The sequence below is a fragment of the Abramis brama genome (assembly GCF_963993115.1).
Source record: "Abramis brama genome assembly, chromosome: 3".
Taxonomy (NCBI): domain Eukaryota; kingdom Metazoa; phylum Chordata; class Actinopteri; order Cypriniformes; family Leuciscidae; genus Abramis; species Abramis brama.
In genome coordinates, this window is record NC_139965.1 from 29,365,832 (window position 1) to 29,380,387 (window position 14,556).

At 38.9% G+C, this 14,556-nt stretch overlaps 1 protein-coding gene across 7 annotated transcripts in view; it reads left to right on the forward strand.

Moving 5' to 3' along the window:
- Positions 1-14,556, forward strand: part of chd9 (chromodomain helicase DNA binding protein 9) — a 72,945-nt gene that overhangs the window by 10,755 nt on the left and 47,634 nt on the right. For 6 of the 7 annotated variants that reach the window (XM_084107753.1, XM_084107757.1, XM_084107756.1 and 3 more), the window contains exon 2: positions 130-1,819. In XM_084107753.1, coding sequence (XP_083963879.1) covers positions 263-1,819 — 1,557 coding nt within the window. In that variant the 5' untranslated portion in view covers positions 130-262. Of the gene's footprint in view, positions 1-129; positions 1,820-8,010; positions 8,101-14,556 lie in introns of those variants that run through there. The other variant, XM_084107754.1, reaches the window with a different exon arrangement.

The following is a 14,556-nucleotide window of genomic DNA, read 5'->3' on the forward strand; positions in this document are numbered from 1 at the left end:
TTTTGGATTCAAAACCTCTTTTAAAATGTGCTCAATTAATGATTTTGTAGAAGATTATTGAAATAGTTCTGAATTCCATATTAAGTGTTTTGCATCTAAAGTTGTGTAATTTTGTTTATCTTTTTCTAGACTGTTGCCCTTCTTGGTGATGGACACACAGTGGTTCAGCAAACTCTGACAGTCTTTAGCTCCCTGTTGCATTCAGCAGTCCTGTCGTAGGGGCCGCTGAGGGGGCAGACACTTCATGCACTGAACTCATACAATGACTGATCCCATCATGGACTTCTTTGATGACCCTAACATATTTGGGGGAGGGCTTGACAGCCTAGTCCAGGATGATCCAGGGTTTACCCCTGGGTCAGTGTCCTTGGATGATGAACTTCACCTGGGTCCTAGTTTGGATAATCTTCAGGTGGATGCAGGGTCCAGATCTTCTACCATCCAACACGGGATACCCTACAGTCAACCTGTGGGGCATTTTGACACTGTGAAGGCACAGACCTCAATGGAACAGTCCTTTCCTGGTCCAGAAGTTGGGAGCAATGATGGAAGAGCATTTTTGCCACAGCAGCAACCATTTCAAGGGCATACTATGAACCAAGTGCCCCAGACCAATGGACTGTTTCTTCACAACAGCCCCATGTGGGGAAACCATGATCAAAAAGGGAATAACTACCATCAGCACCATCAACACCACCAACAACTTCATCAACAACTTCAACATAAACAATTTCAACAGCAACAACAGTTTCAGCAGCATCAAGCTCAACATCAGCAGTACAGTCATCAACATCTTCAGCAGAGACAGCACAGTCTCAATCAACACCCAATCTCAAACCAGCTGCAGCTTCCACACCAACATACCCATCAGGGCTTGCACGAAATTCCCAAGACCTATCAGGAACATCTCAATTTTTACTATGAGGACAATGTCCCCCAAAATCATTCCCAGCAGCGCCACCATAACTCAGCGCTCAGTGTAGAGGGTAGTCCCTTTCACCCTACAGTTGCCCCGAGTAGTCATTCACAGTCCAAACAGTATCTTGAGGCCTCAATGAGGCCTGTGTCTTCTCAACACAGTGGCTTTCAGGTGGCACAAGGGGTCCAAGGTTTTACTACAGGTCCAAGGTTGGAAGACAATGACCTGGCCTTCCCTGTCCGGTCTTCCCCTGCAACCCATTCTTTCCCAACTGACTCGGTTAGCCATGCTTCGTCCTATCCCACTGCTCGTTACGTTCCCCCTGTAGTAAATGAAACCCAGTCTTACTCCTCTGCCCCAGTATCTATTACAACCTCTTCTATGGTCATCTCATCATCAGCTTCAAACCTGTTGGATACTGGTTGTCCTTTCTTGTCTAATTCCGGAATGGAACATCAGCAGCAACAAGTCCGAATACCGGGCAGTCCAGCACAACAGTGCCCCTTACGTAGCTCCAAATCAGACCAGAATCACTTCAGCTCCTCTGAGGTATTCTCAGATGGCCTGAACTCATTCTCTGCAAACCGTCCGTTCTCTACGGCAGAGCGAAGGACCTGTGATGTGCCTGGATCTTTGGTTGCGAACCAGAGCGTAAGCAGCATTAATGGGCTTCAGGCTCTGGAGGAGGTCTTGCTTGGAGAGCAACCTGATCAAAGACTTGACGATCTGGGTGAAGCTTCTGACCTTATGGGCGATGACCTGTTGCCCCAGCTGGAGGCACTAGACCAGGAAGAGAACTCCAATCACTCTTGGATAAATGTAGGACTAGGGAATGACCGAGAAGAGGAACTGAAGGAGCAGGAAGGCATGGAGGATGTGCCAATGGCATACAATGTACAGGTGAGAGAAGCAGTTCTCAGCTCTTTCCCAAATGTATCTTATTTTGTTTGATGGCTTTAAAGGTTCAGTGCTGGGATGATGGAGTGTGTCAGAGATTACAGCTATGAGCTCTCAGTTTCAGTTATCAGCTCTGCTTGGCTTATTCTGAGCGGATGTAAATGATTTGCAACAGGGTTTTTGTAGTCGTTGTTGGTGTTTATCAACACAGGGACTATACAAGTTAATGATATGGATGAGAGATAAATTAAATTATTGCTGGAATGTTGCCAAGCAGACAATGGCTTACTTTGACAACAAGCTACATTGTAGTGTTCAACTGTACAGGAAGAGAAAGGTCAAGACAGACTGGCTCCATTAAATAATAATTCACCACTCCTCCTGTCAAGGGCCTTTAGACAGGTACTGTAGCAGCCGATTAAGAGTTGCAGTGGTGTTTAGGACTTACTGGGGCTAAGCATACTTAAGGCTATAACAAGATGTGGGTCAGGCCAACCATAGGATAGTGGGAGGTGCACTCTGACTGACTAGAGTGGGTCTGGCTTGTGGTTTTTCTGAATGTGTGTTGATGTGAGATTAGTGTTTGTGTGTGAGTGCAGGCAGAAGGGAGATGTTGATAATGAGGTTTCCTGAGGGAAATGGAGAATGAGAGAGAGAGAGAGAGAGAGAGAGAGAGAGAGAGAGAGAGAGAGAGAGAGAGAGAAAAGAGCAGGAGTACTGTCTAGACTGTGATCGCAAGCAGCAGGCAGTTCTTTCAGCAATACTGCCTGGCAGTGTCAACTCTTTCTCTCTCTCTCTCACTATCTGTCTGTCTCTTTTTCTGTCTCACTCTCTCTGTTGTGATGCATGAGCATCAGTCTTTCCCCTCAGCTCTTTGCTGCTGACACAGGGAGTTGAGGCTCAGTGATTCAGCTGCCACACTCTCACACACACACACACACGCACGCGCACGCGCACACACACACACACACACACACACACACACACACACACACACACACACACACACACACACACACACACACATCGTGAACTCTCTCCACCAGTTCTACCAGGCACATGGAGTGCTCTCGCAGTCAGAATTGCGCTCACATATACGCATATCCAAATACAGATTCTGATTTGCCAGTGCTCTTGTTTTTCCATGAGGAGAAATGCAAACTGGAGTCTCCTCTTTGTTTGTCAATAGAGAGATGGATTGTAGTTCATTGTACCATATTGATTAATGGCCAATATGATCGTTTTTATCAGTATTGTTAATGTTTCATGTAGGGCTGGGCGATATGGCCAAAAAAATGATCACGAGAATCAGAGTCGATATCGATAATTATCACAATAAATGTCAAATATGTATTTCTTTCGAATTTAAAGGCAGATTTTTGCTCCTGAGCGGAAGTTGTAGAAACCAGACAGTTAATTGTGGTTTTATCATCAGTACATAAAAAAACGTGCCAAACAGGTGAACATTTCACAAATTAATATTAGCCTACATGTTTTGTCTTTGTTAGAAATGCACATTTAACAGTAGCCTGAGTGGAGTGATAGTAGCAGTTGCTTAAGTTGGGATGCAGAACATAAACAGTTTATGTTCATTAACAAAAACAGTAGCATCTGTAAAAAATTTAACAACCTCATTTTTAGAGGGTAACATTTTATAGGGTAAAATTTGATCGTCCATATTAATTGTGTATTGGGCTTTACGTGCAATAAAGCAATCAGAGTCTCATCTCCCGTTCCCTTTAAATGCCAGTTGCACTTGCGCCATTCCTAACGCGCTCTTTAAATAACTAAAAAATTTAAAACCATTGACTTTTAGTTGATTTTATTGCACCATTGGACGTGAAAATGATAACTGCGTCGGGCTGAAACTAGCAAAAAACACTTGCATTGCGCCTGGCGCCGCATTGCACCGAGTGTATATTTCTATAGAGGAAAATTATATTGTGATAATTATCGTTCTAGTTTTATCGCCCAGCACTAGTTGGATTTGCAGACTAGCCTAATAGCCTATATTTAATTGTGCATTCTATTTACCATTTTTACAGTTAGATTACCTTTGCTGTCTATCACTTACATGTAATCTTTAAAAATGCAAATTAATAACACTCTGCTAAATGTGATATCATTTATATTGTGTTTTAATTTTGATTTAGTTAGACAAAATATTATTACATTTTAATATTGGCCTTTTATGGTTATCGGCCATAACATAAAAACAGTTATAATGTATTGGTGCATCAATCTACTGTTTTAGAATATGTTACAAATTAACTAGACTTTATAAAGGTACTGAAAGCAAAGTCAGTCAAGATGGATTGTTATGTTCCCCTTTAGTCAATCTGCCTGTCCTCACAGATCCTTAATTAAAGCAGAGGCAGGATGTGGATCAGAGTTCATATCGTGTGACTTCCTGTAGTGAGTGTGTCCTGTAGACACATTTGTGTGTGTGTCAGAGAGAGAGAGAGAGAGAGAGAGAGAGAGAGAGAGAGATGAGCCATTCATGTGCACTGGGCTGTGGAAAGCCAACAGATGTATAATGTGAGGCAGTCCCAGGGTAAAAGAGAGAGATGCACTCAACCTTCTCTCTCCCTGAGGGTCTCGAGTTTGTGTCCTGAGTCTCTGGACCACAAGAGTTTGGTGTTTCAGTATTGAAACTTGCCTTCACCTAGGATGTCAGTTTAGTTGCAGTAGAGGGGAATGTGTTTTTTTTTTTTGTGTGGTTTACTTTTTTGTGGTTTACCTTATGTTTGTAGAAAAGACAAGATCATGTATTCCACATCAGTCTATGGGAAATGTCATATCATACCTTCTCATTCTAATGAACCCCTCTTGTGATATGAAAGCAGTTTTGTTGATCAGGATTGAAAATGATTGAGATTTATTGTTTGAATTAAATAAATAAATTACCATTTGATCTGACAGTTTAGGAATCAACAAAAATGGTTTGGAATGAGTGACAGGGTAGAGCAGCAGCGGCCACAGTGTTACAGGGTGGTGTGATAGTGTGAGGGCCTGAGAGAGCGAACAAGACCGGCTGACGGCATGAACAGAGCCCCTTTGTGCCTCTGCTTTGTGCAGAATGAACATTCAGCAACATAGATGCAAATACCAATCCACATCACTCACATGCACACACAAACCCCCTAACCTACTGTCTGGATGCGATCCAGATGATGGATCCGCTTTTTTAAGGTGTCTTTTTTCCATTATAATTTTTTTTTATTCTTTCTCTGACTCTTGAAATTAAATTTTCTGTTTTTACTGTACTTTTGTGGTTTTATCTAAATGCATTCTTTGCATTTTAAATGAGTATTAACATAGCCCATTTAGCCCCTGCTGGTAGATGCTGTAACTGCTTAATCTGGCTATGTAGAGGATCTTTCTCCACTGATGGCAGAAATATTTGTCTGTTTATTTGTGTAGGGATAGTTCACCCAAAAATTGTAATTCTGTCATTATTTACTCACCCTCAACTTGTTCCAATCCTGTATGAATTTCTTTCTTTTGCTGAGCACAAAAGAAGATATTTGAAGAATGTTGGTAATCAAAAACAGTTGATTGATCCCATTGACTTCCATCTTTTCCCATACTATGGAAGTCATTGGGGTCCATCAATAGAATTATCACTTTAATACGGATGTCCCGATCATTTTTTTTGTGTGCCCAATCCGATCCGAGTGATTAAATATTGAGTCTCAATCTAATACTTGTATTTTCCTATTCCTATTTCCCAAACTAAAGTTAATATGTGGTAAAGATCCGAACGAGCTAGCTTCTTAGTCATGGACTGATGACCCAACAATTCTTCCTTCTATTTCTTATCCCGACATAGGCTACGTTCAGACTGTCAGTCCAAATCTGATTTTTGTCCATATCCGATTGAAATCTGATCAGAATTAGCTAACGTGAACAGCAAAAAAATCACATGAAATCCGTTTCATGAAATCCTATTCAGGAAATCCGCTTCAGTCTGAACGCTCTGATCAGATTTCGCGTGGATTATGTGACTTTCTCACGGCACGCAAAATGTGAACGTCAGACGTTGTTATAGGAAACATGCTGAAAGTCAATGCGGATATTCCGGAAAACGAAAGAGCTGCATGGACACACAAATCGATCTGAACAGTTGCGATACACAGTGTGGACATCATTTTAGATCAGATTCCAATCGGATACAAAAATATTCGGATTTGGACTGACAGTGTGAACGTAGCCATAGTAAACTACTGTACGTCAACATTTTAGCCATAGTCAACGCTTCATTTACACATGTGGTTGATGAGCTGATACTGTGCCTCTCTCAACCACAAATGTCTCTCAACCTCTTTACTCAGTTTTTTGCACTCTTCTCTTTAACTTTTGACAGTCTATATGCTGATTTCACGCAGCTGTTATTTTGAAATCGAAAGCGAGGCTCCGGTGGGAAGAAAACCGGAAGTGTCGCCTTTAATCACAGGAGAGTCGTGAATGCGATGGCGTATTGTTGTGTTTAATGATGTTGTGTCAATTCTAAAACTGTACATACATTTCTTTCATACTTTATACTATATACAGTGAAATTCATTTATAAATAAAATAATTTTTTATATATAATTCATAAAGTAAAAAAAGAAGCAGGAATGAACTATATATATATATCCTATATTGGATATTAACATCCAATAGTGTAAATCGCGGCAGCAGCTTCAGGTTGGTAGTCCAAGCATTGTTGTTTATCTTTACTTCCGGGGTTTTTCCCACCGGAGCCTCACTTTCGATTTCAAAATGGCGGCTGTGTGAAATCAGCGTATAGAACTCAAAATGTTTTTCCCGGTGCGACCGATTAATACAGACCAAAACACGACCATTTTTCAGCAGCAATTATAAGCCAAATTTGCGAATCCATTCAGTTCAGTGGCATTGTTTACGTTCAGTGCCTCCAATATGGCCGAATTCTGGATTGATGACGTGTTGTGAAAACCCTCTATATGCAATTTACAGTATATGTTTTTTTTATGTGAGTGTTGATTATTATATCTAATAATAAATCGCAACTAAAATTAATAATTTGGGCTCTGTTGTAAATTGTAACCTTTAATATTATAATGTGTAATTAAGGGCTCCCCATATAGTTTACAGCATTAGCTAAGCTAGTTTTTTATCCTTAAGAACATTTTAATTATAATTGAATTTATTTATGCACATATACACATTTGTTAAAAAAAAACACAGTTTAATTAAAAAAAGAAAAAATAAGAAGCAATTTTGTCTTTAGTTTTCTCCCCCCTGCTGTACTGAACCGTACTGAACTGTGACTTCAAAACCGAGGTACGTACCGAACCGTCATGTTTGTGTACCATTACATCCCTATTCAGCAATGATTCATTCAATTGTGTGTCTGAAAAGATTGTTGACAGTTACCTGTAGGCTACATGATGACTACAACTGCTCTCTCTGGGTCAGCGGCAGCATGACCGCAGATTTGAAGGTTTAATAGACATAGCCAAATCATTGTCATTTAGGGAATATATATTTGACATAAATGTATTTATTTAAAGGTATTCACTTGGCATTTGTACTATGTTTCTGTATGTTTAAAAGATGCAGGTGTCTTAATGCCTGAATGAAAATGGTTAAAGTTTGTGAAGTAAGGTGTGTATATGTTTGCTTGCTTGTCGGCTTTCTACCATGTGCTGCGTGAATGCGCTGTGTGAGTAAAACCGGTCTCTGTGTGTGTGCGCATCCGCCTCTTTGTGTGAGTGCATGCCTGTGTGTGGCCAACTTGCTTTGTTGCTTCCTGACTCTGCATCTGTGAGGTTTATATAACTGGGCCGGTCTGTCAGGCAGAGTCTCCAACCAGCACAGTAACCTGATACCTGATTACCTCCCACTGCATGTCTGTGTGTTTGTGCTCCCCATCTGTGTGTATAAGTGGTTCATGCACATGCATATGCATGTGCATTCGTTTTTGTAAGTCTGCCACCAGCCGACTCAGACAGACAGACGTTTGCTCATTCAACCAGTCTGACAGCTCTGTTTCTCCCTCAAGCTCTAATCTAGGGTCAGAATCAAATGACGAATGACGTCAGGAGAAAAGCCGTGAGGTTCACAGATCTGGGGAGGGACATGAGGGGTTAAAGGTAAACAGGAAGGGTTTCTGGTAGCATTTCTATAGATAGGCGGTCTTTGCTGCACAGCGGAAGGGGAGGGAGGACAGAAAAGGAAGGACGTTAAGAAGAGGGAGGGGTTAGTCGAGTCATAAGGGGAAAAAAGCATGTGGGAAGTTTGCCAGGCCAAACTACACAGTAGGTCTCAATCTCTCAAGCCCTCTTTTACTTTACTTTACTTCCTCACTATGCATGTGTTTGTAGGTGTGTGGTATGTATGCAGAGTTCACTTCAGTCTACTGAAAATTAGCACGCTTAGACTTTGGTATGTGTGTGTGTGTCTGTGAGCTAGCCGGCCATTTTCTCAGCTCTCGCGAGGGGGGGGGTTAGAGGAATGTCAGGAGTTCAGGGCAATGACACTGTCTGATCTCCTGCCTGAGCAGTTTAACCCTTCACACACACACACACGCTCACATGACATGCAGGGAGCTTAACAGGTGTGGGACGTCGTCTTTGAGTTGGAAAATGTTCGTTTCATCTTTCTACTGCTGCACTGTTTGCTGTTTGGAGGAGAAGTGTTTGATTTGGTTACTGTTGGTTTATTTGTTTTTGGTCTGGAGATGGCCATTGATTTGCGAGTTTCTGATTGGCCGAGAATTGCAGGGCTGCAGGTTTATGATTGGTCAGTAGATGAAAAGGAGCCTCAGGTAGAAGTTAAGGCAGTTCATCAGTTTTTTCTCATTAAAAAGTGCTGTTACCTCTTTGATAGAATTTTTTTAAAATTGTATCTACATACTACATTTCCTCTAATCATTTGCTCTATTGTGCTGTGTTTTCAGTACAGTTTCCTCATGTTAATGTCTTACTGTGGTGAAATAAAATTAAATTAAAATTTTAGTTTTTTGTTTAGACATGCTTTTTGATTATTAACATTTAAACCATTAAATAGGAATCCAGAAAATGTAAAGGATTCATTGTGCATATTTTATGATTATAGCAAGACTAAAGTGACATCAGCTTCATTTATTATAAAGGTATGTGTGTTCCTTTGCTTTGTGGGTTGTAATTAATTATTTTTTTTTTTTTTTTGTAGACATGCTTTTTTATTATAAAAATTTAATTAAACCAATAAATGGCAATACACAGAATTTGGGGAAAATAAAACTGATTTCATAGGGCCCTATTTCAGTGATTGGAAATCATTCGATGATGATAAATATGAATTATAAATTGCATAAAAATATGTAGGGGTCTATAAAGATACGTAGCATTCGCATTCAATTCACATTTATTTGTTTAGCGCTTTTCACAATGCATATCGTTTCAAAGCAGCTTTACAGAAAATGCATGCGTCTACATTACAATTTAGAGGGATCTGTTATCAGAGGTGACTGCGTCCAAGTTATACATTTCAGAAATGTACATATACAAATCACGCAGTTAGCTAACAATATATTACACCGGTGAACACTGTCATTTACGGCCCTCCAGACTTTTTTCTCTGGTCACATGCAAGAGTGGCAAACGAATTGTGCAGGTTCTTCCTCTGTATTTGTGTGTGTGTACTTTGATTTGAGAATTTGCATTTTTGTGAATGGTGTTCAGTGTGTTTTGAGTGATGTTTGCATCTGTGTCTGATGGTGTGTTTTGTTTTCTCAGTCTTTCCCTTTTGCTCTAAATAATGAAAGAAGTGTAAAGGTCTAGTGGAGGCTACCCGCTGTGTGCTCTCTTTCTCCCCCCCATCATGTATCTCTTTTCCTGGGTTCCTCATGGCCTACAAAACTTACGATTCATTCCCTATCTATCTATCTATCTATCTATCTATCTATCTATCTATCTATCTATCTATCTATCTATCTATCTATCTATCTATCTATCTATCTATCTATCTATCTATCTATCTATCTATCTATCTATCTATCTAGTCTGTCTGTCTGTCTGTCTGTCTGTCTGATTTATGTGTCTACCACTAGCTGTTATTAATCTACGTTGCAGCGCAGCCTAATTTATGTATATTTTTCTTTCTTTCTTTCTTTCTTTCTTTCTTTCTTTCTTTCTTTCTTTCTTTCTTTCTTTCTTTCTTTCTTTCTTTCTTTCTTTCTTTCTTTCTTTTGTTCTGTAGAACCCTATAGTGAGTTAGGGTGTAGACTGAGGCTGGGGTTGATAGTATCCTCTGAGACAGATTAGGTCACCCAACCAAACTCTGAATTAGTGTTGTCATGATACCAAAATTTAGTAGTTGGTACCAATACCAGTAAAATTTCTTGGTACTTGGTTCTAACTTTGGTACCATAGCAAAATTGTATCTATTTTATTATGTTTTTTTTATTATTATTTGAAAATAAAAATAGTAAATAAATGAATTACTTACACTATCAATAATTATAAGTAAATAAAACATTAAAACATTAGTATATAGCCTTCAAATATTGTTTAATTAAATAATTGCCTTAAAAAGATTAAGTGAGAAGTTAACATTACAGGTAACAACAATTGGCTGTTGTTTTTTTTTTTGGTTATCACAATGTCAAACATTGCAGTTTCAGATTGAGTCTGCAAAACTTTGCAGTGTTTACTTAAAATAAAAATAAAATGTATTCAAATTTGCAGTAGGTTATTTACAGTAAGTGAGCAAAGTTGTATACAGAAAAAAGAACCAATGAAGCTGATATCACTTCAGTTCACACTCAATGACTGAGTGAAAAGCAAGCGTGCAGGCATCATGCAGAACACACTGTGGCGTATTGAGCGTATTCTGACTAACTTACATTTCTGATTGGCCATTGGCTACAATAATCAATGCTGCAAAAACATGTTGTATAGGCCTATTGGCCAAAATGCTTTGTACCTCAGTTATTGTTTGGTTTTGGTATCATAGATTTGACTTCTTTAGCTCAAATCACAATAAAAAAAACTGGAACAAATTTGAAGTGCATTTTCAGATTTGAGTGCATGATCTGCTTGATATGTTATGATAAGTAAGGTGCTTTTGTTAAACTTAAGAGGGAGTTCATTAACAGCAGGAAAAGGAACTGACTTAAACATAGATTTTTACATTATTCTTGACTGTGCAAATGTTACTTCTCCATGATGCGGGTGTTTTGTGGGTGGTTGTCAGTGTGTTGCTATGTAGATGCCAAGGTGTTCTGAGTATTTGTAGGATGTTGCCATCTGGGTTTGAGGGTGTTCTGGGTGGTTGCTTATTGGCTTTGTACCTCAGTTATTGTTTGGTTTTGGTATCATAGATTTGACTTCTTTAGCTCAAATCACAATAAAAAAAACTGGAACAAATTTGAAGTGCATTTTCAGATTTGAGTGCATGATCTGCTTGATATATAGTTATCATTCATATTAAAATATATTTAGCAAAAAAATAAAAAATCATTGGTTACAGATTTACATGGGTAAAGGATTATGATAGATTTGTTTGCATGTGACCATTATGTCTTTGAGACTATTTATGCTCTGAAGAACGTGTGAAAGCAAATACGTGTATAGGAAATGTGTGTGTGTGTGTGTGTGTGTGTGTGTGTGTGTGTGTGTCTCTCTCTCTCTCTCTCTCTCTCTCTCTCTCTCTCTCTCTCTCTCTCTCTCTCTCTCTCTCTCTCTCTCTCTCTCTCTCTCTCTCTCTCTGTGTGTTTTAGAGGGGGTTTGTGGTGTATTCTGTGTGGGTCATTAATAGCCGTCGTGTTTAATGGGTTCAGGAAACCAATGCTACACATCAGGCCTTCCCTCATTAATCCTCTCTTTCCCTCCTTCCCTCCAGCTCTATCCGCTGTACTCCACATTAGTCTGCAGGTCTAGTCCTAATTATGGACTCTAAACTCTCTCTCTGGTCCTGACAGTGTAATTCATTTTCACCTAAGCAGGACACAGATTTTAGGTTATGGGCAGGGATATCATTACAGTGTTAGACTGTTATAAAAGCTCAGATCAAAGTGAGAGAACTTTAATATGGCATAAGTGTGTGAAAATGTGATATCTAAGTAAGGTGCTTTTGTTAAACTTAAGAGGGAGTTCATTAACAGCAGGAAAAGGAACTGACTTAAACATAGATTTTTACATTATTCTTGACTGTGCAAATGTTGCTTACCTCCATGATGCGGGTGTTTTGTGGGTGGTTGTCAGTGTGTTGCTATGTAGATGCCAAGGTGTTCTGAGTATTTGTAGGATGTTGCCATCTGGGTTTGAGGGTGTTCTGGGTGGTTGCTTATTGGCCTAATTTAAAAGGACCCACTCCACTCAAGTCTATGATATTTTCATGGTTAGGCTTTGGAGCTTTGAAGGTCCGTTCAATGTTTAGTGTTCAAGTTCAATGTACTCTGTGAGTTTGGGGTCAGTAAGATGTTTTAAAATAATTGAATTACTTTGTTCAGCAAGGATTAAGGCATCAAAAGTAACAGTTAAAGCATTTATATTATTACAAAATATTTCTATTTCAAATAGGCTAAATGCTGTTCTTTTGAATAATGTAAAAAATTGATTGTATCATGGTTTTCACAAAAATATTAAGTAGCACAACCGTGTTCAACATGGATAATAATAAGAAATGTTTTTTGAGCACAAAATCAGCATATTAGATTGATTCTGAAGGATCATGTGACTTTGAAGACTGGCGTAATGATGCTGAAAATTCAGCTTTGTCATCAAATAAATAAATACATTTTGAAATCTATTACAATAGAAAGGTGTTTTTTTATTTTATTTTTATTTCTACACTTATCCTATAATCTGTCGTCATCACTTTCCTCCTGACTGCTCTCCTCACTATAACAGTATTTGTTCATTGTAGAAATTAGATATAGGCTCAAGCTGTATTTTCTTATTTGAACATTGACACAGACAACAGCAGGAATATTAGGCTGCTGTCACTTTAAGACCGAAGTGCACAGACCAAATATACGGACACACATCCGGTTTCTTTCTCAACTGTTCACTTATGACATAACCAAGAGAATACTTGCTGAGACAGGTATTTTATCATAATTTTGTGTGTCTGTTCAAGCGCAAGTAAATGTGAAAGAGGAATCAATTCGGTGTTCCAGCGCTGTGTGAAACTCGTCTCTTTCTCTCTCGTTGCGTGCGGCAGTGCGCACAGATAACAGCGCGCCAGTCCCGATTTACGCCTCTTTTTTGGGGTTTAAAATCGCATGGATGTGTAAATTGGAAAGACACAATTATAAACTTTCACTCTATGATGGTTACATTTTTTTTTTTTTTTTTTTTTTTTTTTTTTTAAAGAATGTCGGAAGGAATTTAGCTGACAGCTAAGATAACTTCATTTTTATTAGTATCTAAGATGTAATTTAATTATACATCATGTTTAAAAAACACACATGAAAGGCAGCCTTCTGCATGCACTGATTCCATGTAGGCCTGCCTTATAAGAGTATGAAATTTTAGTCTTTACATGACTTTGATATCTGGAGCCATATGTATAAAACTTCAAAATGCTCTTAAGAATAGGCTTCAGTTTTGACTTAACTGTCAACATTCTTATTAAAAAGTAGGACTTGTTTTAGAGTAGGAGCTATTTATAAAGAAGCTAAGCAACTTTCAGCAAAGTCTAAGATGGACTCTTAGGTGCTAACTGAGGTGGCACATAAAGCCCAAACTATACTTTGGTCGTCCGCATTCCGCGCTCTGTCCGTGTGTCATCGCATGTGCGACTCGAGTGACTTGAGCGCTTGAAAAGTGCTAGACAAAGTCCACTAGATAGTGCGCACGCACCAAACACGTCGTTTTCCGCTCTCACGGCCAAAGGAGTAGGCTATAATTTGAAAGGCTTGCGTGCTCAACTGTGCATGAGACGGAGCGGAATGGGGAAAATTAACTATACCCAGGCCTTAAGTGTTGCGAACTAAGGACTACAATGATGATGTCAAACCAAAAATGTCCGCCCTCAACATCTGAATTAGCCAATAGTGAGCCTGGAAGGGTAGCCATGGCAGCATGGCTATTAATAACTAAAATTAAAAACATAAATATTAATAACTGATTATGTTGTAGTCAGTGTATGCTTTTCCTGTTTATTTTTGCATAGTAAAATATAACCCGTAGTTGTAGTTTGTCTTTTTGGCCAAATAATTTTGTCAGATAAATATCTTCTTTCCTCAAATCTAACATATTTAAAAAATAAAATAAAACATTTTGCTCATATTTTGATGGTTTAATCAAACTTTTAGGGTCATTAAAAACAAATTTCCCCTCCAGACATCACTTTTGGCCACTACTGTATGTTTGGTGTGGTCAGTACCACAATAGTGCTAATGCAGACCCTACTTACTGTGGGCTTATGGGTCCAAGTTATCACTGGTGCACTGCTGCAGTTTTCCAGGTTTCAAAAAATGTCATTATTACTTTTATTACTGCAGTTAGAGCATTGATTTGTAGAGAGGGAGAAGTTACATTTTTTACTAGGTCAGTTACAAAAAGAATACCTAGACAATCAAGCTTGTATTCTTTCATTAACTCTGTTATTATGTAACTATTTCTCTTTCTCTCTCTCTCCCTCTCTTTCTTTCTCTGTGGAGCTGAACTCCTCCCATTATCTTGGTGATGCTATTTCATCTTATTTACATATTAACCATTTGGTTGCCATGGTGTAGAGGTGGTTTGTGCCATGTGACCTTCAGAACATGTGCATATCTCTCT